At 38.5% G+C, this 27,218-nt stretch overlaps 1 protein-coding gene across 4 annotated transcripts in view; it reads left to right on the forward strand.

The window, feature by feature from the left end:
* atp8a1 (ATPase phospholipid transporting 8A1) overlaps positions 1-27,218 on the forward strand; it is a 354,037-nt gene that overhangs the window by 218,561 nt on the left and 108,258 nt on the right. For all 4 annotated transcript variants that reach the window (XM_043691984.1, XM_043691994.1, XM_043692004.1 and 1 more), the window contains 3 exons: positions 1,865-2,004; positions 15,150-15,288; positions 20,996-21,060. In XM_043691984.1, the coding sequence (XP_043547919.1) occupies positions 1,865-2,004; positions 15,150-15,288; positions 20,996-21,060 (344 nt within the window). The remainder of the gene's footprint in view (positions 1-1,864; positions 2,005-15,149; positions 15,289-20,995; positions 21,061-27,218) is intronic.

The raw sequence follows: 27,218 nt of genomic DNA on the forward strand, positions 1-27,218 counted from the left end.
TCAAACAAGTTGTTGCTTCTAGAAGCAGAAGAATATTGGATTATCAAAATAAGGGTTTATTAACATTAAGCCAGGTGTAATTGGCCTGTGCATTTATGAATAAAATCATCTACAGACTAAATAATTGATAAGATGGCTAATATTCAAATTATTGTTCTCTGTCACCTGTACATTAGCATCAATAATGCAAAATTTTAAATGTAATGGTAACTCAAAACAATTTAAACCTTGTAAATGTTGATGAGACCTTTTTAGCCCATGTTCTGTTTGCCTGAAACTCCTGGGCCATGTTGATGGTCCTTAGGTTTGCCCCTGCCCCTTTCCCACATGGCAGAGTAATGGGTTGGTTGTCTTTAAGGAGTCCTGAGCTATCTGTCACTATATAAATAAGGCACAGCTTCCTAGGCAACTAACAATACCAGTAGAAATAAACCTGTTTTTGTCTTACAGCATTGAAAATGTTTGCCCATATCTTATATGTTGAATCTTTGGAAAAATTATTTTGGGGGTGAGGAAGGGATTTGTGGAAGTTTTAAGCATTCTTCACAATGATGGTGGGGATGTCTTACATCACTGATCCACCTTTTAATGCATTCACAATACAAAGATGCAGTTAGGGAGCTGGGTGTTCTTGCTGATTATTTGATTTGTTACTTTATTGGAAGAGCTTTGGGCAATATCAAATAAAGATGGGGCCAACCCAATCTACAAATTGATATTGTACAATCTGCAAATCTTGTGAACTGCTCTACCTTCAGCAAGTTTGCTTGTCCAAGGAAGCTCTGTTTCATTACTCTTTACCTCTCCTTGGGGTTGATGTACTTTGAGGGCTAAGTTGTCTTCATTTTGTTGATCAGTCCACCTTACCTTGACTTGGTAGCTTTTCCTGGAGCCCTAGCAACATTACTAGGTAAGGGCATACATCTGTCCAGGGATGTACAGTCAGGTGAATTAGTCAAGGTAAATGCAAGGCTGTGGGGATTGGATCGAGGGCTACGTCTGGGTGGATGCTCTTCACAGGGTCGATATAGATTCAGGCTGAATGGCCTCTTTCTGCACTATAGGAATTCTATGATTCTGTGATTGTTATCGTTTTGCATTTGGTCAAGAACAAAAGGCTGATTTGAAATCAATCAGTCAGTCTTATCTTGTCTGACACTAATGCTACTTTTACTGTGTCTAAGATGCCCATAATTTCACCAAATTACAGCTCTCAATGGGAAACGATCAAACTGCCTTAAGATCTTGCAGTGTGAAGATAGGTCAGAAATTAACTTTGCTTATCTAGTGGCATGTGAGATAACAGACTTGTTTATTCATGCTATAGTCTCATCTATATGCTTGCATTTTTTTTATCCGGTTCTGCCTATTAGCATGCTGCTCCTCGGATGCTGCCTGAACTGCTGTGTTCTTCCAGCACCACTAATCCAGAATCTGGTTTCCAGCATCGGCAGTCATTGTTTTTACCTAATGGACTGAAGGCCCATAATGTTTCTTATAGTGCCTGCTCATTACTAAAAGCCAACATTAGTCCAACTGAATGGTGTCGCCAAGCCTGAGAAGAGATATTGTTGCCATGTGATGCAATTAACTTCATAGCAAACAGATTTTTGCTTAAAATCATTTATTTAAATGCAACTAGGCAGTAGAATAAAAAACAAATAGGAAAGCTTGGTGAAAAAAGTAACTATTTCTGAAGACTTCATAGAGAGGAATGTTTTATCAATACCCAAATTTCGACATTAAAACAGACTTTCAATTTCCACAGTCTCCTAAACAATTGTTTGTTGACAGCCTTTCTTTGCATTTCATTGCTTTGAATTGTTTTGGTTGAATTGTAATACACTGAATGTTACCATTTCAGGTTTGAGAACCTTGTGTTTTACTGTTGCTGAGATTTCAGAGACCATGTACCAAGATTGGTTGGAAGTATATCAACGTGCTTCTACTGCACTGCAGAACAGGTCACTGAAACTTGAAGAGAGTTATGAACTGATTGAAAAAGTAAGTGTTTCTGATACCTCCTGTTTTGACCCAATTATGAGGAAACTTTTCTTTTTAGCTAATAAGACAATCACTAGCAAAGAGTATTTGCATTACAGTATTATAGTTGGGGACTAATAACACATTATCAGATTTCATTCAGTGCAAAACTAATTGTTTCAATACAGACAGTACTGTAAAAAGTCAGTGCACGAGTTATACAACAAAGTTCAAGCTTTGAACATGCTTTATTTATAACATTTTCATTAAAAATATAAATCCTTCAAGTTCTGCTCATGAACTAAAGCTCCTGTATTAATTGTAGTTTGTCCTGCACTTGCATTAAATTCTGATCTGTAGAAAGTAATGTTTTTGGCAATCCATATCGTTGTGGGCCAAATCACTGAAAAGATCCTCCATGTATCAATTTTTATCTTTCACAAATGATAAACTGAATACTGCGCTGGGGAGAACATGGTTACAGTTCAATCAAGTAGATGTTAGGATATTATTTATAACTTCCTTACACAGACTTCATTGTTTTTTTTAAGAATCTACAACTGTATCCCAGGAGGTCACTGAGGTGTTTCTCAGATTGATGCTATGCATCTAATAAAACAGCTGTTCAGGAATACTCTCCCATGTTTATCATGGGACTATCCCATTACTGCAGTGGACACCCTCATATTAATAACATGGTTTGGCCTGTTGACTAGCTAGCTTTCATAACTAAGTTCAGAATGATCAACTGGCACCAAAAAAGCTAATACCGGGCAGGATGTTGTACTACAGGCATGACTACTATATTTGGATAGGTAAAAACAAGAACTGCAGATGCTGGAAACCAGAGTCTGGATTAGAATGGTGCTGGTAAAGCACAGCCAGTCAGGCAGCATCCGAGGAGCAGGAATATCGACGTTTCGGGCAAATTCCCATCATCAGGAATAGAGGCAGGGTGCCTGCAGAGTAGAGAGATAAATGAGGTGGGGGTGGGGAGAAAGTAGCATAGAGTACAATAGGTGAGTGGGGATGGAGGTGATAGGTCAGAGAGGAAGGTGGAGACAATAGGTGGAAAGGAAGGTAGGCAGGTAGGACAGGTCATAAGGACGGTGCTGAACTGGAAGGTTCGAACTGGGGTTAGGTGGGGGAAGAGGAATTTAGGAAACTGGTGAAATCCACATTGATGCCATGGGGTTGAAGTGTTCTGAGGCAGAAGATGAGACGTTCTTCCTCCAGGCGTAGGGTGGTGAGGGAGCAGTGGTGGAGGAGGCCCAGGACCTGCATGTCCTCGGCAGAGTGGGAAGGGGAGTTGAAATGTTGGGCCACAGGGCGGTGTGGTTGATTGGTGCGGGTGTCCCGGAGATGTTCCCTAAAGCGCTCTGCTAGGAGGCGTCCAATCTCCCAAATGTAGAGGAGACCACATCGGGAGCAACTGATACAATGAATGATGTTGGTGGATGTGCAGGTAAAACTTTGATGGATGTGGAAGGCTCCTTTGGGGCTTTGGATGGAGGTGAGGGAGGAGGTGTGGGCGCAGGCTATCTTAGGATAGGCTAGTTCAGCTTCAGTTTGATGTCTAACATTCTTCAGGATTTACATTTGTTTACTTTCTGATTTCAGAGGGTAAAAAATAGCAATATACCTGAATTAGCAATATATTACTGAGTGCAGGAATGGAAAAGATTGAAATCTTTCCCATTACTGGTATATTGTAGTTTTCAAAAATCAGGACTATTGCACATTAATCGTCTCAACGAATTACTTACAAATGGTCTTTCTATATTATGATAACTAAATATTGTATAAAGTTGATAGTTGTGGAGAACTTCAAAGACATCTGTATTGACATTTTTTGCACACTAGTGACTGAATTGTCAGCACAAAGCAATCCTGCTGCCAAGATTGTGAGCTACGTTTCAATCCTAATGCGCAACAATGTGTGCATTTCTATCTATGGATGAACATTTAGTTTGTCAAAGAATCCTGCTGAGAAATATTGTGGAGAATATTGGAAATTATTTTAAGACCCTCAGAATGTACTGTAAGAGACCAGAGTGAGAATCGATATTCAATACACAGCACCATGACAGCTCACCAAATAATTTGAAGTGGTTTCTGATGAGCCTGTAAGATGTCATGCATTATCGCAACCTTTCAGATTCTGAGCACCTCTCTGTAAATTTGGATGCTGAGAGAATCACTGTAATTTGTACCACCTTCTCATTTCTCTGGTTGTGATGGGCTTTAACGCATTTGTCAGTGTAGATCCTGCACTGATCTGATGTGACAGTTCTATTTGCAAAAGCCAACATTCATTTTCCACTTTGATGCTCAAGAGCCATGCTTTGAAATTGCATTGCTCATCATTGTGGGAAGCAAGGGCCAAGTTTGTGTTGTGTTTGCTGTCATTACTCCACTAAAGCAAGTTACAGTTTCTGGAGTTTGGACGTGTAGGATAAAGTGAAATTTCAAACTTTGCTGTCTGAAGGTTTGCCATAATCCACACAGACTGTAACCTCACTTGCAATCAGAAGCTAACATTGACCTCCATTGTTAATCTAATTCTAAAAACCCTGCAAAAAAGTTAAATCTTGTTGAATGAGCACTTTTACCTAAGAGACCTAGCCAATATTTACCCCGCAATCAATTTCACTGAAACCAATGATCTGGTCATTATCTCTCTGTTGTATGCAGAACCTTGCTCTGCACAAATTGAGTGTTGCTGATATCAGGGTGAATAACACATTTTAAGCCCACACTACCCAGCATCCACTCGGCAGTTCTACCACACACAGCCTCCTAACTGGCTGCCTGTGGACTTGGCTTCCAATTAGGAACTACAGACATAAAGCTCTGACTCCTCAGCAGCACCCACAGAAGAGGAACGCAGGATCCCTAGGGACATTGGAGATTAAAATCAAATCATGGAAAATAATGTCAGCATTGTAATGCCCCCAGTCAGCAGCTCCCTCTTAGCTCCACTATCTGTCTCAATCTGAATGCAGCTGGGAGGGAGCATGGGTGGTTGATCCACCATTGACCAAATGACGACAGCATTGACAAGTAACAGCAAGCAGGTCTTGAATTATGGTAATTCCCTGCCACATCCATGGAGTGAATTGACCCAGTAATTGGGATCACAGTGAAGAGCTGATCCAAACTGGCACTGCCCACTCACCCCTCCAAACTGTAGGTCATCCTAAAATCAGGCTTGGGGAATATGCCAGTAAAATCCTGGTCAGTCATGCTCCACATTTTGGTGTTTTATTTACGTTAGATTTCTTACAGTATGGAAGCAGGCCCTTCGGCCCAACCAGTCCACACTGACCCACCCAGACCCACCTCCCTCTGAAGAATATCCCACCCAGACCCACCTCCCTCTGACTATTGTACCTAACACTATAGGCAATTTAGCATGGCAATTCACCTGACCTGCACATCTTTGGATTGGGGGAGGAAACTGGAGCACCCAGGAGAAACCCACGCGGACACTGGGAGAATGTGCAAACTCCACACACACAGTTGTCCAAGGTTGGAATTGAACCTGGGACCCTGGTGCTGTGAGGCAGCAGTGCTAACCACTGAGCCACTGTGCCACCCATGGCTGTTACTGGCTGTTCTTTAAAATGGTGTGTAACTTTGTTGAAAATGCTGGGCTTCGATATTTGAAAATGTTAATAATACTGTATATGGGATGGAACTAATCATCTTGGTCAATCAAGGTAACAGCATCAACATGAGGTTTTGGAAAGTATTCATCATACACCGCACTCCAATTATCTAATGAAGAATACATTGTATATCACAGGGAGAGGACTCCTGATACAAAATATTGCATCATCCAAATTACAATGACCAATCTCATGAGCAGTGAGTAATTACGGAAAATAGAAGCACTTGGTATATAGGATTGCATGTAGGCATGGATAAAAAAAATAGCTGGCTAACAGGAAGCAGAGTGAAAGTGTAACTGGGTCTTTTCTGGTGATGTGCCACACGGATCAGTGCTGGGACCTCAATGTGTGCGGTTTATATAAATACTTTATATCCCTACATGGAAAGCTATGGCTTCCAAATTTGCTAGTAACAATAAGATATGTAGAAATGTAAGTCTTGAACAGGACAGAAGGAGACTATAAAAAGTTGCATGTGTAGGCAAAAATCCGGCAAATGAAGTCCATTTTGGCAGGAAGAATAAATAAAAATTATCTGAGAGATTATCTAAGTAAGGGATTGCAAAATTCTTGAGATACAAAGGAATCTGAGTTTTGTCATGTCTGAATTGCAAAGTCCAGTATGCAGTTACAGCAAGTAAATGGAAAGCTAGTGGATGTTATAACTTATTGTGAGGAGAGTGAAAAACAAAAGTAGGATGTTTATCTTTCAGCTATAAAGACCACTCGTGAGACCATGCCAATATAACTATTGGGCATATAGTATTGGTTGGCTTCTTTAGGAAGGACCTAAATACATTGGAAATAGTTCAGTAAAGGTTAACCAGACTAATACTTGGAATGGGTGAATTGTCCTTCGAGGAAAAGTTGATACTTTTATTCACTGGAGTTCAAAAGAGAAAGAAGTGACTTGGTGGAAAGATGTAAGATTTAATGAGTCTTGATAGGGTAGGTCTGGAAAGATTGTTTTCTCTTCAGGAAGAATCTAGACCGAGGAATCACAAAATAGAAGTTTAAAACAGAGATGAGGTTAGTTTTTTTTTTCAGAGGATGGTGAGTCCTTTGGAACCCTTCTTGAAATAGAAGCTAAGACTGAATATTTATAAAGCAGAGGTGCAGAGATTTCTAGGAAACTAGATGACCTCTAGTCATCAGAGGTAGGTGGAAATGTGAATTTGAGGTTACAAACAGGTCAGCCATCCAGCTCCTTGATCGATTGTTCATATTAAGGTACAGATCTAATAATTTGCACGTCGTTTATGGTCCTTACATTGATTTGGATATAATAGTTGTACTCTATTGTGTTCTAATGGACACACAATATAAAAAGATGAAGCTTGTCATTCAAATGACGATATAGTTTTCTTCATAAAATTATTGGAACTGGATTTCATGAATGGGTATTTCCCCTCCACATTATATTGCAGATATATCTAGTTTGACTGTAGCTAGCAACTTAAAAATAGAACATGTAATCAGTGTTGATTAAGATTTTGTTTTATGGAATGTAAAAATAATCCAAGTATTTAGGACGATACTTCGTATCTGTTTTGAGGATTTTGGAATGATTTCATCCTCTGCTTTAAAAAAAGGTCAATTCCGTGTTTTTATACTTCAATTGATTACTATTAAAATTACACTTAGAGTGATTGGCCAGGTCACCAGAAGATGGCAGGCTTCAACATAGAAAATAAAGTTAATTATGCTGAGTTTTCCCATATTTTTGGCTGAATATTTTTCTTCATGAGAGTCTAGGCAAATTGTGTCCATGGTCCTTTAAGAAATCTTCCATTCTTCAGTTCACTAATTGTACAACCAGCCTCTGCAGCACCCAGTTCATAGAATTGTGCAGCAGGAATTGCAGAAGTGCTTGCCTCAGCCAGGATTTTTTCAAGTTCACACCATTGATGCCATATTTAAACCCCAGCTCCACAGCGCTTCAGGTACTGCAAGTTATTAGCTGCCCTTTATGTTGTCCTTCTACACTCCAGAGAAATGGTCCAGAAAAGTAAGTTAACTCCTCATTTTGCTGACAAGGGCCAGGATGTGGATGGGGCGGTTGAAAGAAAGGCACTGCCTTTTCCAACTGAATGGCCGAGGAACCACAGCATCAGATACACCCAGCCTAGACGGAGATAGCACCCTACATCAGTACAGTGACCTGTGTTGGAAAAAAAAAACAGCAGTGCAAGAAGAAGGTAAATTATCCCATGTGCACCACAAGGATAAGCGTAAATAATTTTTCTGGGCTATCTCACACTCAGGGCCACCTCAACTAAATCTACTGCTGTACACACGCCTCACCAAGACTCATGGATGAGGCAGACAAATAAGACCTACAGACCAACCCAGGCAGAAGCTTCCAGTGGCATTCCCATGGTGCAAATGAGGATAGAAGTGGTATTCTTGGATATTCTAATTCCCAATCAGACTTAACGAAGGACACACCATTTAATTATGGACCCTCAATACAAGTGAGCAGGTAGTGTTTGTGACAAAAGCCCATCAGCAAATACTGGGAAGTACTCCTAATATTTCAACTCCTCCCCTATCTATTTCATCTCAACCAGGTGCCTTTTGATGTCATCAGCCATGACGCCATGCTTATACTGTGAAATCCTGCTAACTACACCAGAAATGTAATGTGAGATTTGAACACCTGGACATCCCAGAGATCATGAAGCACAGATATGTTATTCCACTAGCATCAGGTTATTACAAACGACAATGGAACTATTTAGTATATATAAATAGAACAAAGCATGTGTGTTACACTGCGCTGAGGAATCTTGCATCCATCTCTTCCCCCTTCCCATCAGCCTTTCTTCCACCAAAGATACTTGCCCCCCACCCCCCTCCACCCCGCACCACCACCACCAGCGAGAGTCCATTTGACTGCTGCAGCTGCCATGCCTCAATATTGCCACCTTCTGATGGAGGTTATGATGAGCTGCTCAGCTGTCTTATTCAGTGCCCTGTGTCACCATCGACACCTGTTACTTGAGGTCCTGTTATACTGCTCCCTGCTTGAAATTTGCTGTCCTAGAAACCACACATACACACAATGACCATACGCAAAGCAGTTGAGTGATTAGCGGGTTCAGTTGTGCCGTGATGGTTGGAATATTTGTTTAAGTCCACACATTAATGGCAGCATTCTCTTTTTGCACCACTGATCTGGTTTAGGGGTGATGTCAGCATTTGTGTAAGGGCACTTTCTCGGCCTGTTATCTACACAGATGCCTTCCAAGGTATCTAGGCTGTGTGGCAATCACCCACGATCCAGATCAGACCGGGCACCAGAAAGCGTACATCTGGCAACACTTGTTTGTTCAGTTCCTGCCTCCTGCCAGGTGCTACCTGCACTGTTTCCGGGGCAAGGATAGACCTCCCTGTATCTGATGCATCCTCTGATCCACAACACGCAGGTCACTCCAGGATTACACATCGCTGTCTGACTCCACTTTACTTAAATCATCACGCACCGACACCTCAGATTCTACAGCATCACTGAGTGAGTTGCTTGACCCCACATCACACACCAGGTTTCAAGCAGTTCCCCTCTATGAACTGTTTTCTGAAGCTGACCTCCAGCAGCAATGTAGCTGGTTCAACAATTTAAGATCTTCAGCTGCTGGATTACTCTAAGTTTCAGAGTCTACCACATTCTGTATTTTATGTCAATACCTTATGTTCAGATTTCAGAGAAATAGTCTTCTGATGAATGCAAGGTCAGCCCTGTCAGCCTTGCTATCAGTCATGGTCTCCCATCTCAGTTCTTCTGTCTTTGCTTTCTAAGATACCATCTCAAACACCTTGCTTAGTATCACATGATGCTCAGCTATCCATTAATTGACCTTGGCTATCTCCATCAGGGGATATCAGGAGCCCAGCGTGATGGTCCTCAAAAAGGACAAGGTCTCATTCAAAGAGAGAGTGCAGTGAATAACCAGTGGATAAGTCTGGAGTGCTATTGTAAACATAAGCTCTCGATGGTACTCAGGCCACTTGTGTTTACTGTCAAGAGGCAAAGTGTGTAGACAGTCTTGCAGACTATGGTTGGCACTGTGTTATCCAGACAGGGAAGAGTGTGGCTCTGGACAGTGCCATTGGTCTCACTAAACTCTTGAAGGTGTTGTTATCAAAGCTACCCTTGCTGACCCCGATCACAGTGAATATGGTATGAAATGGACAAAGCAATCATGTGCAAACACTTTGGCTATAGTTAAGGCCTTTCAATTATTGGTGGGAAAGGCCTGTGTAAATGTGGTGAAGGCAGGTAGTATGGTGGCTCCGTGGTTAGCATTGCTGCCTCACGGTGTCAGGGACCCAGGTTTGATTCCAATCTCTGGCGACTGTCTGTGTGCAGTTTGCATATTCTCCTTGTGTCTGCATAGGTTTCCTCCGGGTGCTCCGGCTTCCTCCCACAGTACAAAGATATGTAGGTTAGGTGAATTGGCGATGCTAAATTGCCCATAGTGCCCAGGGAAATGTAGATTAGGGTGCATTAGTAGGGGATTGTAGAGTAGCAGGGTAGGGAAGTGGGTCTGGGTGGGTTACTCCTCAGAGAGTCGGTGTGGACTTCTTGTGCCGAAAGGCCTGTTTCCACACTGTAGGGATTCCATGATTCTATGATATCTATGATTTTGAGAATGTTCTCAATCCTGATAACTGCTCACATGCTTCAAATTCCTTTCTCTGCTTTTGTTCATGCATCAATCCACTAATGACAGGTCATCTTTGACTTTTACACGTGCCCAGTTTGTTGAAGCACATGCAGTGTGTTTGCCATGTAGGTTGGTGGCACATGCTGCGTGTATGACATTGACATAGCACAGTGTCGCACAACAATACGCTTGTCCCATTGACTGTTCAGTCCTCTGAATGGTGACCAGCTGCCTAACTCTCCATCTGTACTGAAAAGCAATACAATCCACAGAGGCTGAAAAGCTGATGCAGTAAAAAGCATTGCGGAGAATCTGTCAACCTCCAAGTGAGTGCTATGAAAGTAAGCAAATAGCTATAAGAAGGGACGTATGTAGATGCATGAGATACATCTATGCTCCTGAGCACAAAGCAATCTGCAGAAGCAAGCAAGTCAAATGTCCCTGAACTCCAAAGTGCAAGCATAAAGGACTGGGGTGATGTGAGCATTGACCTGAAAGCAACGACAATAATGTGGATTGTTGATGCCTGCTTGAAGGGTGGAAGTGGAGTCCCTGTGGAGCATACAGGCAAACGGTGGGGAAGACTGAGTTGGCTGAAGCCCGGAAAAGCAAGTGGTGAGCTGCTGCAGCCAAATATCTGTTCTGACTTAGTACAATTTTGTTTCTCAGGGAAGGAGAGAAAAATTAGGGAGTGTATAGAAATGAGGTGTAAGCACATTGAAATAAGATTAGTACCATCGTATGTGAGATTCAGTTAATTAAAGTAAAGGGGAAGATTGGAAAAGTACATTTCTCAATGTTGAGAAGCTGATTTTTCCATTTTTGCCAAATTTTCCCAACCTCTCAGCATTGTCACCTCCAATCGGCAGTGCAAAATTCCACTTACTGACTTCCAAATAAAATACTTTTCTGGAGGTGAATTGGATTAATTTAGTACCATAGTAAAAGTTTTCTTTTTAAACAGAGAATAAGTATCTGTGTATCGATAAAACTGTAGCATACCTTTGCATGCACAGTAAATGAAATTAGTTTTTTTAAACACCTTTTAAGTATATGTTCATACATTTTTAGGTTTTATTTTTCCTATGAAATTTTATTTTTCACCAATATACTTATAAGCTACACCTCCACTGTTTTTGCCAAATTTTCTTGCACTGTTCGAGCCACACAGTCATGTTGCATAAGAGAGGTCCTTCAACCCATCGAATTTGTACTAATCCCACTTTCCTGCACCTCACCAATAGCTTTCACTGTTATGGCATTTCAAATCCATCCACATTTTTAACATGGGGTTTTTATTTGAGGTTTTCCACTTTTACTGCCAAACCAGATGGTGCCTACCAAACACTGCCCATACTTAAGTTTAAATTCTATCTTCCACTGGACTGCCCATCCATATCCTCCTGTAAACTGAGACCTTTTTTCTCACTATTAACCACTCAGCTAATCTTTGTGTCATCTGCAAACTTACTTATTTCCTCCTCCCCCACCCCCCTCATGTTTTATTTTCTATCATTCATATATATCAAATACAGTAAGGGACCCAGCCCTGATCCCTGTGGAATGTCACTGGCACCAGCCTACAGGTCACACAAACTGTCTTCTACCATCACCTTCCTTCTGCTACCACTGAACCAATTTTGGATCCAACTTGCCAAGTTACCCTGGATCCCATTTGCTTTGACCTTCTTTATTAGCCTCCCATTTAGAACCTTGTCCAACGTTTTTGGTTGTATGGTAGGATGAAGGGCTGTTACTGAAGAAAACTTGAGTTTGGATAAGAAGCAATTTTTCAAAACACTAGGTGTACACATCCATATTGAGTAATTTTGAGCCAATTAAATGCAAATTTGTCTATGCATCTACATGAAATATTGTGCAGTTTTGATAATATTGCATTGATAATTAATCTTTTTCAACCAAATGAGTTAATTTTCACATGAGGGTATAAATATTTATATGATCTTTTATCAATTAGATTATAACTGATGAATACATGTATTTAATGCTTTATTAACTGATTATTTTGATCAAAAGATTTGTCACAGGTTATCATTGAATTTCATGCCTTCTGATTATTGTATAAAACAAATGTAATGTAATGATATCTGGCTTAAATCAGATTTAGATTTATTTTGTAACTATTTTGCACTATTTGCCCACTGAACACTTATTTTTATATTTGAATAAGTAAAAAAGAACTGTTTCCCACATGTATGCAATGTAATCAATAGAAATTAAAGTAAAAAATGGTTACATATAAGTCACGTCCATCACAATTCGAGGTTAAAAGCCTAGCTTTACATGTTATTGCAAGCTAAGTTAATGTAACTTCAGTCTTCAAAGATAATGATGTTTACCTCAAATATACAACTTCAACTGAGAATGAATCACATTAAATATTTATGAAACATTCAGACTTTTGATAACATTAGTATTAGATAAACAGAGATAGTACCAGATAAGAGAAAGGATGATCGAGAAAGACCCGGATTTAATAGGGAATCATTACATGATGTTTTAAGACCAAAACATTTTTTAAGACAGAACATCCTAATGAGCGTGCTGGTACAGAACGTCCTACTGCAGTGTGCTGGTACCGAGCATCCCAATGACGTGTGCTGGTACCGAGCATCCCAATAACAGTGTGCTGGTACCGAGCATCCCAATAACAGTGTGCTGGCACCGAGCATCCCAATAACAGTGTGCTGGCACCGAGCATCCATCAGATGATGTGCTTTTGGAGTTTCAAAGATGTTTGATCAGGGCAGCATAGGAGCCATGTTGATTCATTTAGAGGACATGTTAGTAAAGGAATTTGTTAAGGCACAAATGGGAAATTTTCTATAGGAATTGTTTCAGGAAACTTTAGCATTTGAAAAAATAGTAACCAAAGGTATTCCCCAGAGTTAATTGTTAAGCCTATATCCACAAGTAAACTAGAATTAGGTGTGATGGCATAATATTAAAACCTGTTGAGTAACATGAACTGATTAGCATGAACTGTATGGAAAGTAAAGAGGACATTGATAAGAAAGGGAAGAGAAATAGCATGGAATAGATGGAAGAAAACTGCAAGGTGATACAATTTGAGAGGAAGGATGCAGACGAGATGTACATTAAATGATAGATTAAAGGAGCAGAGAGTTACAAGGGTTTAGATATATCTTTTAAAAAGACAGGATATGATGTATAAATAGATCCATTTATTTTAAAGGCAGAGCTAATATTAAACATACAGTCATTTGTTAGATCACACATTTTAAAACGTTTTAAGAAGAATGTCAAGATCACAATGAGTGTGAGCAAGAAATTCATCCAGAATGATCTCAAATATGAGAAGTTTTTAGCAATGAGCAAAGACTAAAGAAACAGGTTTTCTTCCACTTAAACCAGGAATGGTTAAGATAGAAGTGTTCAAAATTATGAAAAATTTCAATAAACTGAACTAAGGAGAGCAAAACTATATCCACTTGTCAAATATTTGTTAATGAGGAAGAAATTTAAAAAGAAATTAAATTTAAAGCTTCTTTGTAGATGATTGTTAGGATATAAAATATCCTACAGGAATTAATAGTGGATAAAGCATTAATAATAGATTTTTAACACTGAAAGAAAAACAATTATCTAGCGAAGGTTAAAATATAAGTCATTAGAGGTAAATAGGATGAAGTGATGAATAGTTCTTTGAGAATTGGCACCAGTGCAAAAGTCATATAGGACTTCTATACCTCCAACATTAAGTGGCTCGATGAATGCATTTGCAGAATTGTCTGGTTTTAAATGAGCTAATGATTGGAATGGTTCATAAATCTGAGTTGTTTGCGATTCTGTACTTTCAGAGAAAACAACTCTGAATAAAGCTAACTCATTTTACCACTAGTTTGACTAAATGCAATCAAAATGTACATTTAAGATGAGTATGCATTGTAATACTGGAATTTCAGTGAAGGAAACCTGTTCGCCTTGGAGTTATGTGGTGATGTAGGATACTAACAAGATGAAACTTGGAGTAGTTGCAAATTTTTGGGAAAACATTAAACTACTAGATGTAGTCCCATTGCATTTATAATGCATAAAGGGGGTTTAAAATCTTGGTTAGAATTCATCATCATTCATATTTTTGTTTGTGTTTTGTTTTACTTAAATACCCATTTTTCTTTATTAAAAATAGGGGAAAGTTCTCTTAAATCAATCTTACCTATTTTTTGCTAGACAGGTCAAACACTAGACAAAAACTTGAAAGTGGTTTGTTTACCTGTTGGTATTCAGTAGAACACAACTTTGGGAAGGTTATGAACTGTAGCAATAATTACAGGGAATCGTGGTATGAAATAAGCAGAGTCACAGAAAGAGGCTGTTCAACGTAACATGCTTGTGTCACCTCTTTGAAAGAGTTATTCAATTTAGCCCCAATCTCCTGTTCTTTGTCCATGGCCATGAAAATGTTGCCTTTTCAAGTATTTGCCCAGTTTCATTTTGAGTTCAACCTTGTAGATAGTGAATTCTAGATAATTGTAATTCACTGAATTTTAATTTACTTATGTTGTCTCTGATTCTTTTTCCAATTATAGTGTTGTATTTGTAGGTCACAACAGCTGTAAGAATGTATCCTCAAAGTTTAGTAGAACCATACAAAGCAGTATTGTCAAGTGTGGTTAAAACTGAATGGTTTTTGAGACCAGTTCAACAATGAAGTTCAAATTTGCTGAAAAATGAAGACCTCATCCATATGGTTGCACTTAGTGCAGTATTCTGAGATAAATCCTTTGACAAGCTTATCTGTTTATCCTGGTACTAATTACTTTTCATGTCACTTTAATAGAATCTGCAGTTGCTTGGAGCTACAGCAATTGAAGATAGACTACAAGACAACGTCCCTGAAACCATAGAAACATTATCCAAAGCAGACATCAAAATTTGGATCCTGACAGGAGACAAGCAGGAAACCGCTGTTAATATAGGTACAGCTGGCGTTACAGTTAATAGTATTTTACTAAAGACTGTGTTCAATTTGTAGGCACATGTCCTTATAGCATAGTGTTCTGGATAAACTTTGTAACAAAGTACTATGCATTTTATTTTGTCAAATATAAATTATCTCCAAACCTTTCCATCAATACAATGACGATTGAAGGTCACGTCCAACTTCTCATCAGTAGCATTGTCATAGCTCCAGTTGATGTTGGATTTTTACCCATCGCAAGGATTTTCTTTCCTGTATGAAGATGCTGTCAGATTTTTTTAAAGAAAGTATTTGGCAAAGCTATACAATGTGGTAAAATAGTATCCTGTTCACTTTATTTTGTGAGGAAGCAACAAATGTTTAATATATTTTCATGCAAACTTCAAAATTTTCCAGAAGTGCACAACAGTTTATGTAAAGTTGTTAAGCAGAGGTTTTCACTGCTTTTTAAAGCAAAACTTATATATCGTTGTAATCTCTTCACATTATCTTTCTTACTTTGTGCATTATGTATAAGGATGATGCACTCTTCCAACATTATACTGAAATTCCTCCTTGGTGTTTTGGTCATCAAAACCTCCCCAACATCACTACAACGTAATTCTTGCACATCTATGATTCCTGTGGAGATTTGTTCATTTACCTGTTTGTCATTCATACACACTGTTTTAAGGCTTGTAGAGTATCCCAAAATCTGTAATTTAACCTTTTTAGCTTCTCAACTCTAACCATATGAACTCTGTCCTCGACACCTTAAGGGTATGATTTTTGAACCCTGCAATGTCTTCCCAAATCAGTCAGAAAACTCAATTACGTTTTATGGACTTTATATGCCCTTTATAAATCTAGGTAATGTTTATGAGTTCTATTTAAAACTCTTAATTCCTGCTCCCCTTTGCACAGAAATTTTGTTATGTGCTCTCTAACTCTAGCAATGTTGTGTCTGTTGTTGCTTATTTATTCTCTACTATTGATGCAGAAGTTTGAGATCACCCCAACCCTTAAAAATCTGTAATGTTTGCTGAATTTGTGCTCTTGCTAATCAACAGATGATCCAAATTGCTCATTTCACTTTGCACTACACTGTACATTGTTTTTATTGATCTGTATGTTCTCCCAAAACTTTCTGTTGCAAATATTTTAGTAGAATAATATCACATTCTTATTTAACTTAAATTTTCACTGCTCATTATCTTCTCCCAGCAGTAGCTAGCATTTATTATTCATCAGCCTAATCTAGCTTGATGCATTAGAATGGAATATTTCCTACTGTTTCAATCTCATCAAGTTTAATATCATCTGAACATTGCAAGAGTTCTTTCTGTCCAGACTTTGAATAACTCGCATACAGTATAAACACTGCCTCCCGTTTTCTTTGGCTCTAAACATTTTCTGCCAATATCACTGTAACTGTTTGGGAGAGGGCACCAAGAGGTTCAGTCCACAGACATGGGTAGAGTTGATCCATTCCATTTTCAAAGGAATGCAACAACAATTAAGTCTCTCACATCTCCCTTGAGGTTTTTAAAAGTGACAGTAATGAACTCAAACACACACGTGGACATTTGAATTTAGAAGCAGGTATCAACCATTTGGCTTCTCGAGCCGGCTCCACCATTTGATAAAGTCAGAACTCATTGATCTGATTTGATTGTGGCCAAAGGGGGAAAACCCAGAGAACAAACAAGACATAGAAACTAATGTATTGGCCATAGTGGAGTTCCATTTTGAGTATAAAAGACTGGTTGGACCAATATGTGGTGTTCACAGATTTTACAGTCATTTTTCCTTCTAGGAATACATAACACCACTTTCTTACCTATCCCTGATACTCTTTGAGACCCATGTAAGTCAAGAATCTTATCTACCTTATCAGTGTGCCTTAAGGTATTCAATGACTCTGTCTCCACTTGTATTTGTGGAAGGGAATTCCACCAACACATCACTCTCAATGAAAAAATTTCTCATCTCAAGACTTAAATGGAATTAGTTTTAAACTGCGTCCTCAAAGTTCCCTTCTCTCCTACAAGGAGCGATATTCTTGCAGCATTCACCCTGTAAGTCTCCCTCAGAATCTTGTATTTCAATGAGATCATCTCTCATTCTTGTAAACACAAATGAATTCAAATCTAGATTGTAGAAGAGCCCTTTGTGGGATGACCCTTCATCCCAAGAATTAATTAAGTGAAGCTTCTTTGCACTGCTTTTAATGCATTCATATCCTTTCTTACCCAACCTATGCCTGTTCTCTAGATATGTTCCCATTTGCCTTGCTGTAGCAAATCATCTCGACATTTATATTCTATTCGCCTTCCTAATCACTTACTGTGTCTGCACATTAACTCCCATTAAAAGGAGAAAACTGAAAACAAAAATTCATACAACATATTAATCAAAAAAACTTGTGGATGAAGATTATTCAACCCAATCTCATTCAGTTCATCCAGGGTGAGCTGAATATTCTACATTGTCCATTCTAACATTGCATTAGTTCTTAAGTAATTCCAAATTTACGATAGTTAGGTGACCGTTTAAATATTTATCGATCTGTATGACATATATCTTAGTATTTGACCTAAAATTGCAATTTTAATATTTTGAACTTCCATATTTTTGTTCTATTCTTGCAATTTAAAGTAAATTTCTTGACTTATATTTTCCAAATTGCTAAGGATATTGTAAATCATTAGCAATTCATCTCTTTTCAAGACTGGAGAAATGTAAGCTTTTTTTTGCCTTTCCTCACTTTATTCAATTGATAATTGGTAACAACCTCTGCGCCATCTCTTGGCTTAAATGTTGCTTATGGTTCAACTCACTCAAGGTTTGAAAAGCCTCTGGTGTTTCACTGGACTCTGGCCATGATTACTTTCATTTTTCCTGGACAGCTTTGTACAGAAGGAATGAGCTTTTCCCTTACAAAATAAATGACAAAAACAGGACTGATTACCCTTTTAACTTGCTAATTTTAAGACATTTTAGATTGTTATGCTAGGTTTAATGTTGCACTTATTTTAATTAGCTAGAGTAACTTAGTTGAAGTGGCAGATGGAATTTAATTTAGATAAATGTGAGGTGCTGCATTTAGGGAAAGCAAACCTTAGTAGGACTAATATACCTTAATGGTAAGGTTCTAGGGAGTGTTGCTGAACAAAGACACCTTGGAGTGCAGGTTCATAGCTCCATGAAAGTGGAATCACAGGTAGATAGGATAGTGAAGAGGGCATTTAGTACGCTTTCCTTTACTGGTCAGAGTATTGAGTACAGGAGTTGGGAGGTCATGCTATGGCTGCACAGGACGTTGATTAGGCCACTTTTACAATATTGCATGCAAATCTGGTCTCCTTCCTATCAGAATGATGTTGTGAAACTGGAAAGATTTACAAGGATGTTGCCAGGGTTGGAGAATTTGAGTTATAGGGAGAGGTTTTCTCTGGAGAGTTGGAGGCTGAGGGTTGACCTTAAAGAGGTTTATAAAATCATGAGGGGCATGGACAGAATAAATAGACAAAATCTCTTGCCTGGGGTGAGGCATCGCTTTAGATGAGAGGGGAAAGATATGAAAGAGAGCTAAGTGGCAACTTGTTCACATAGAGAGTGGTACATGTATGGATTGAGCTGCCAGAGGAAGTGGTAAAGGCTAGCACGATCGCAACATTTAAAAGGCATCTGGATGGGTATACGAATAGGAAGAGTTTGGAGGGATTTGGGCTGGGTGCTGGCAGATGGGACTAGATTGAGTTGGGATATCTGGTCGGCAGGAGCGAGTTGGACCAAAGGGTTTGTTTCCATGCTGTACATCTCTACATCTCCATGACTCTGTGTACAAGATGCGTATTGATTACATTTTGAATTATGTTAAACTATAAAGAAAGAGCTTCTTTCTCATTTGCATGAAACCTAAACCAAAAGTTCAAATTACCTCTTTAGCTCCTTCGGTATTTTCTTCCTCCAATGGTCTACAATATCTTAAAGTTCTCTATTGGCAGCACTTGATTTACCTTGTGCTCTGCTTTGCAATATCGATCTTGGCTTCTCATTTAAGCTAGTTGAACTGTGCAATTCAGAAATGTACATATGTATGATTATTAAGAACACTGAGTGGATTTTCTGTGAAGAAACAATCTCATGTAGATTTACACTCCACTTTTTTTTTTAATGCAACAAAAGTTCTGTATTTCTGTCAGGGCTTAGAAATGAAGAGCCATACTTCCATTCTGACAGGTCCATTGTGGTGTGGAGCTATCAGAAGAAGGCAAACCATCTTGTCTTTTTCAAAGCAATGAGCTGTCATATTCTGAAATGCAAAGGTGCAGAATCACTGACAGCCACTTTGATCACTGCTGTCAAAAGGTAAGAATGAGGTTAGGATGCCAGGAGGGTAGAGTGACGGGTGAGTGATATGCCAGATGGGTAAGATGCCAGGTACATAGGGTAAGAGATTTGGATTGCAGGGGACAAGTTAGTTAGAAGCCAGGTAAGTGGAGTGTTTAGGGTAGGTCAGAGTGGTTGGGAGATATTCAGCATAGTGAGACAGGAGGAGAGGATTTAGTTGGTGGGAGGGATCAGGTTTGGCAGCAGGGAAAGGAGGGATCTGGTCCCCCATTTGGCAGAGTTAGAGGTCAAATACAGAGTTTGGAGGGGAGTAGCTATTTATGTTATTCCATTGGAACCGTCTGAAATTTACAATTTCAACGAATAATGTCAGAGGGTTCCACATGTGGAAGATTTGCCAAATGGAATCTTCAGTTGCGTGGACAGCTATTTTGGAGACTGCTATGATTCTGCAAAGTCCTCTTGCATAATTCCTATCTATGCTGGAAGCATGAATACGTAGGCATTGTAAAATCTGCCTGTTGACATTTATTACTTCACTTTTATTTTCATTTATAACTTGTAACAGTTCAAGTAATTGTTCTGATGTAAAGGCTTGTGATGGTGGCAGTGATGCTATCAAAGTAATGTTGCATGATTAGATCCATATGCTGTATCTAAAATTCAAATAATAACTAATTGAAATTGTTTCTAAACAGGTTTCCCACATCCTTCCTCCCCATAATGCATTGCTTTAATATTCTGTCACATAACTAATTTTCTCGAATGATGTGCTGCAGATGGTGCTAGTATTTTGCACAATGGTAAATAGCAGCCATTAATCAAAATGGTTACCCTTATAGAAAGTGAAAATTAAACTTTGCACTTTGTAAAGATTGACGACTCCCTTTTGATGAGATGTCATTTGATGTTTAGGACTTTTTTTTTTTGCCTTGTTTCCCAAGCATTGTTATCAATTGTCTTTCCCAGCAGAAAATCCAGAGTTATCGGTTTGTATTAGAGTTATGAACATTGCACATAATTCTAGTTTGAACAAACTATTATGCAACAATGGTTTAGAAATTGATGACATTATGACTATTTGTCACTTGAAATTCTCAGCTCTGTAAAAAGATTTTAAATGACCATTTCAAACATGTAGCAGAGCAGCTATCTTTCTTAATATTGATCAATGGACTACACTAATAGGATTACAAAAACAAGGATAATTACATTCACATGATATACCTGAAATTTAATGAAGGAGGACATAAAGAAAATTACAAGTCTCAGCCCAAGGTTTAACTATAAAGTGGAAATCATAAAATAGATATGTACAGTTTGTATTTCCATTGAATAAAAATTTTTGATTTGACTTTTTTTCTAAACAGGACATGCATGTAAACTTCTGACCAAAAACATGGGTCTTCTGGTGCTGAATGCACACACACTTGATGTAAGTATTTGATGTTTCTAAGATAATGTGTCTAGTAAATTGAAAACATACTGGCTTGTACATATTTAATCTTCATTAAATGTATGATTAAGTAATGGGATCAATTCCCAATTTTAATTTTAGAAGAAAAAATTTAAAGGCACAATTTCCTTTTTGTTAAAATTGGCAACCTGATTCTTATAGTATCACTGCTCACAGTAATGGAGAAGAACATTGAGAAAAGAGTGAATTATAGAATTATAGCAATATAACAGCAGGAATAAGCCTTTGTGTGTTTTGAGCTTGCTTCACCATTCAGTTTGAGAAAGCAGAAACAGGATACTGAGTTCAATGATCAGTCATGGTCAATCTGTATGGCAGAGTAGGCTTGAAGGGCCAAATGGCCTACTCTCCTGCTCCTGTGTTGTGTGTTTCTATGATTCACACTTTACTTGATTTTCTTCTCCAATACTGAGAGAAGCTTCAGGTCATATTGTAAGATTCATGTTTCTGACCATCCAACGTAACATTTTGGAGCAGAGTGAAAAACAGACTTGAGATAAGCATTTGTCTTCAACATCTATTTATTTGAGGCAGTCCCTAAACATTAATCTGTGTCTATAAAATGTTTGCCAAATGTCAAAAGGTTTTCTGTGATCAACTGTTTCTCTGAAAAAAAAACTTTTGTCTTTGCTGTCAACTGTCTGTTAATAACCTAAAGACTAATCTGATTTTTGTTTTTAAATATCTTACTTTTTAGTGAATAAGAACATATTTGTATTGTGAACAGCCTTGTGTGGATCTCTGTTAAAATATGAAAATGTGAAGAACTCCAACATTTTTACTTTAAATTAAATAAGCATTTTTTTCTTTCTAATTGCTGTCCCCTCTTCCAAAGATTTTGCACGTTTGGATGAATGCAATGCTTGTCGTCACCTAGTCCCTAAGTAATAGTTTATGTGTTAGAATGACTATCAGCAAGCAATTCATTCACCAGGTGTATCAAAACCAAACCCAAGACAGAGGAAGTTTAATTATCTGGAATTCAATTATCCGAATTTTGGATTATCCGAATAAAATCGCAACATTCCAATGCTTGGCTAAACTGTGTTATCCGAACATTCAGTTATCTGACAAAATACTCACCACCCGTGTCATTCGGATAATCAAGGTTCCTCTGTATTGTACTTAAGTTTACAACTGGCACACTTCAATCAGGAATATTGGATTAATTAAGAAAAACTAAGCCTCCGTTTGGTAATGTTGAGGCCATTTCCATCACGCACTACCTCACTGGCTGAGATCAGGGAATTCAGCATCAATCAGAGTTGAACTTGGGAACTTCCTGTTCTATGACTTGGCAATTTGCTGGATAAAGCCACTTTGTACGGGCAAAGTCCCAAACTGTAGACTTAATGAACTTAATTTCCAATCTTAATGTCATGGTGTTATGCCTTAATTCCTCCTTTACACTACATAATTGTTTTAGAGTAAAGTTTTCATAATCTGAAAATGATATTTGGTTACTAAGTGTTTAATTTTGTCATAATAGTTAAAATTCACATTGCTTAGAGGAGCTTTATTTCCTTGCATTCCACCATCAAGTATTGTGATGCTGACATTTCTTGCATTTTATTAGGTATTAGGTTTTTAATGCTATGTATACATCATTGTTCATGGATATGCAATTAATGTTTCCTTCATGAAGCTGGGAGCATTACTAGACCCGGTTCTAAGGAATAAGATGGTTCAAATAAATCAAATGTTAATTCATAAAATTTTAAGGAAGCATAATCAATGTACCATAGATTTTAGGTTAACCATAGATATGGAATGATCTCAAATAAAAGTAATTAATTACAAGAGGATCAGTTTCAGTGGATGACAGCTGATCTGCCACAGATCAATTGGAACCTAAAATTAGCAGGCAAAATTATCATGGAACAGGAGACTTCCTTTCCAAAAGAGAGCATACAGGTATATAAAAATGAAGTAGAATGATTGGACTCCTTGGGTGTTGAAAGAAACTTAGAAAAACGAGCATGTGATGAATTTCAGGTTGATAACAAGTGAGAATCAGGGTGAATGTAGGAAGAAGAGAGGCAAAGACAGACTAGCAGTCAACATATGATGGAATCCCAAAGTCATTTACAGGTGTACAAATAGTAAAACAATAATAAGAAAATGTTATTGAGCATAAAATGGTGGCAGAGGACAAGATTGAACAACTAAATGGATATCTTACATCTGGTTGTTATTCAGGGGATGTGGATATCAGTGTCTGAGGCAGCACTTCTTTTGACCAATCCTAGTTGCCTTGAGAAGGTAGTGGTGAACTGCGGTAGGTGTAGGTAGATTCTCAATACTGATAGGGAAAGAGTTCTAGGATGATATTGACCCAGTGACGCCAAAGGAAATGTGATATTTTTCCAAGTCGGGATGGTGAGTCACTTGGATGAAGTTGCTCCTTTAACAAGATTATGCAGTCCTTAGTTTTTTTTTGAGAGTTCGTAAATGATACAGACTCTGAAAAGTCTGGGGTGTAGGGTTTTAGGGCCAACTTGATAATAGCTAACAGATACAGCCTCATGCAGAGGCTTGAAAAAAACTGTACAATGAAAGGGGTGTGAACAGTTCTCCCAGCTCAGCTTTTCTATGATTTGGTTTTCTTTTAGGAGGGGTGTGGAGAAAGGCTGCTGGACCCAAAGAAGCAGGTCCAGACTGGTACACTCTCTTTCTGACTTCTCTCTGTAAGAACCTATGTTGGATTTTACCTTTTGTGCCAAGGGGTGCTTATAGGAATTGTGGCAAGTATTTGGAACAGTATCATTAGGTTGGGATGATTTGTTGGGTTTTTGGATAGATTAAGCTTTTCTGTTTTCTTTTGTTTGTGTTTCATTCATAATCTTGTAAATAAATTCAGTTTTGTTTAAAACTAAGTGGTTCGACCAGATGATTCTCTCCTGGAATACCCACTTTACATTTGCTTAAAACAGCTAGCAAAGTTAAGGTCTGGGCTATCTTCTTGAAATGTTTTGCTCTGGCCGGGTCCATAACAAAGGGAATGTGTAGATTGTGATGTTCCCATGTATGTACAACTCTTGTCCTATCTGATGGCAGTGGTCATAAATTTGGAAGGTGCTGTCTCAGGACTGGTGGAGAATGTGGATCTTTGAGGATGCAGTATAAATTAAGCAAGCTGATTTGTCTTGGATAGTGTAAAACATCTTGCGTGTTGTTGGCTATACTCATCCGGACAAGTAGAGAGTATTCCATCACACTACCCGCTTGTGCCTTCTAGTTGGTGGACAGGCTGTCTTTATCAAGGAAGAAGATGTAAAAATTATTCTGAAATAGAAGGTAATTAAGCTGGTTAATGGGCTAAAAGTTGCCAACAAGGTGTATTAGAATAGTTGGCTGTACTTCAGTAAATAAGTTGCCAGGACCGGATGAGGTGCATCCAAGAAACTAAATTAATTTAAAGTAGAAAGTGCAAAGACACTGGTTATAATCTTCTAATTCTCATCTGATAAATGGGTGGCCCCTGAAAATTTGGAAATAATAAATGTTAGCGAGTTTTTGAGGAGATTTTTAGCTTAGGTTGAGGTTCTGAATGTAGATTTGCTCGCTGAGCTAGAAGGTTCATTTCCAGACATTTCATCGCCATAACTAGGTAACATCTTCAGTGAGCCTCTGGGTGAAGGCCCACTGAAGATGTCACCTAGTAGGGTGACGAAACGTCTGGAAATGAACCTTCCAAGTCAGCGAACGCACCTACATCCATAATAAATGTTACACGTTTGTTCAAAAACAGGTGCTAGGATAAGCACAAAAATTACAAGACAGTCTGTTTAAAACTTAGACATTATAGATTCTGTTGGGAAAAGCCCCCAACATGGATTTATTAAAGGCTAATCATGCTTATCAAAAATCTAGTTAAGGTATTGGTGATAGATGATGTGGTATGTGCAGATTACCAAAAGGGGTATTGATAAAGCGCAAAGTAATTGACTTGCCGATGATGAAGAAGTTCTGGAATAAAAGGAATGTGATACCATGCATATGAAAATGACAAAGTGACAGAAAACAGCATTGTGGTGAATGGTTGTTTCAAAATTGACAGAAAGCATATAATGATCTAGCCTTGAGAATGCCAATCGCAATTTCAGAATTTGCAAATGAAATGAATATTAGAAATATTTGAACTTTGAAGACTTGATATACTTTAAGAGAGCATAAGCTGGTGAGCATGTGACACACTTAATTTATTGCAGAAAGTATGAGGGGAGATTGTGCAAGTTAAAGAATTGAAGCTAATGGTATGAGTTGAGAGTGAACAAAAAGTCATATGGAGTCCTGGACTTACAAAAGTTATGATGATCCTTTATAAATCTTTGATTCACCCTCAATCTTAGGCACCATAATTTAGGAAAGTTGTGAAGGCTTTCGGATGTAGCAAATGGTTCCAAGTTTGAGAGAATCAGTTAAGTGAATAGATAGGAGAATGTAGTCAAGGCTTGTTCTCAGAAGAAACAATTGATGGGAGACATGATAGAAGGGCTCAAAACCATGACGAATATAGACAGTAGATGGGCAGAAACTGTTTCCTTGATGAGCAGATGGTCTGGGTTGATATTAGGATTAAGAATCAAAGGACTAGTTTCATGTGCCTGATAACAAGAACCAACAGTAACATAAGAGAGAACTTTCTAATTGTGCAGAAAGTGGTTAGGATTTAAGACGTACTATCTGAGAATGTGGTGGAGGCAAACATAATTGGAGTTTTCAAAAGGAAGTTAGTGATGGATAGAACGTTTGCTGATGAGTGGATTGGTCTCTGCGCCATATGCATTTTGTGAATCTAGATGTATCCTGGTGTAACATTGCTCCCCACTGTGTGTCAATGAGGAAAGGAAAACTACAACTGCAGAATCTCAATGTTCTTGTGTTAAATCAGTTTCAGCCTGAATCAAAATGAAACTAATGTGTGCCATGATGTGCATATTTCTCTGGTTTGAATTGTTGCCTTTATGCCTTTTTTCTCAACTCTGACTTCCTTTTTGCATTAGCCACTGATTCTGACCATCTGGATCATTCCAAAATAGGGAGAATAACTGACCAACTGTATTTGGAAACACACACTTCAGGGAAACAAGCACACTATAAATGGCGATATAACACAAGAACTTGAGTCAGCAGTAAATCAGTGTAATCTCACCATCAGCAAAATAAACATTGGTTTCATCCTTGAATTGAGTAAATCTATGTGAGCATATGTGGCAGTGTTTTTAAGCGCATTATTGTATATTTTGGTAACATAACACAAAGTGCTGGCAAAATTCATCAGGTCTAGTGGCATCTGTGAAGAGAGGAACAGAGTTAACATTTCAAGTCCAATATGGCTCCTCTTTGGTGCTGAAGGGGTTGACAAAGGTGAGAGGATGAGCAAGTGGCATAGCTGGGAAATGTGCCCAGAGCAAAAGGCAAAAGAAATGCAGTAGTCATAGCAAAGAGGAATAGAACAAGAATAGGCATTATTATCAGAAAATGTGTAAGCTCTATTAAGAGAAAAGTTCAGTACTGAAGTCTGAAGTGTCTAAGCTCTTGTGGTATCTAACTGTGTACCATGAGGCCCAGGTTCAAGACCTGCCTGGTCTAATGATGGGGAATAATATCTTTGAACACGTTGATAAGGAAACAACTCTAAGCAGAAAATGAAGCACTGCTCCTCCAGTTTGCACTGATTTAGTTGAAACACTGCTGCAAGCCCAAAACAGAGATGCTAGCATGGGAGCAAGGTGTTGTATTGAAATGGCAAGGAAACAGAAGATCGGTATCATTCTCAAAGACAGAATGGAGGTTATCAGCAAAGCAGTCACCCAGTCTTTGTCTTGTATAAAGTAGAGAAGTACATTATGAGCAGCAAATACAATAGACTAGCTATAAAAGATATATAAGTAAAATGCTGCTTGACCTGAAATGTGTGTTCTGGTCCTTAGATGATGAGGGAGGGAGGGAGGGAAAAAAGGGCCAGCGTTAAACTTCTGTGATTGCATGGGAAGATGACGTGGGAAACTGAAGTGATGGAGGAGTGGTTGCTGTTTGATTGTGGCATCCTACTGGAGCTTTCACAAATGGCAGAGGATGATCCTTCCTTAGTAGGAGGAGACCAGTATAAT

Source organism: Chiloscyllium plagiosum, chromosome 1 (genome assembly GCF_004010195.1).
Source record: "Chiloscyllium plagiosum isolate BGI_BamShark_2017 chromosome 1, ASM401019v2, whole genome shotgun sequence".
Classification (NCBI taxonomy): domain Eukaryota; kingdom Metazoa; phylum Chordata; class Chondrichthyes; order Orectolobiformes; family Hemiscylliidae; genus Chiloscyllium; species Chiloscyllium plagiosum.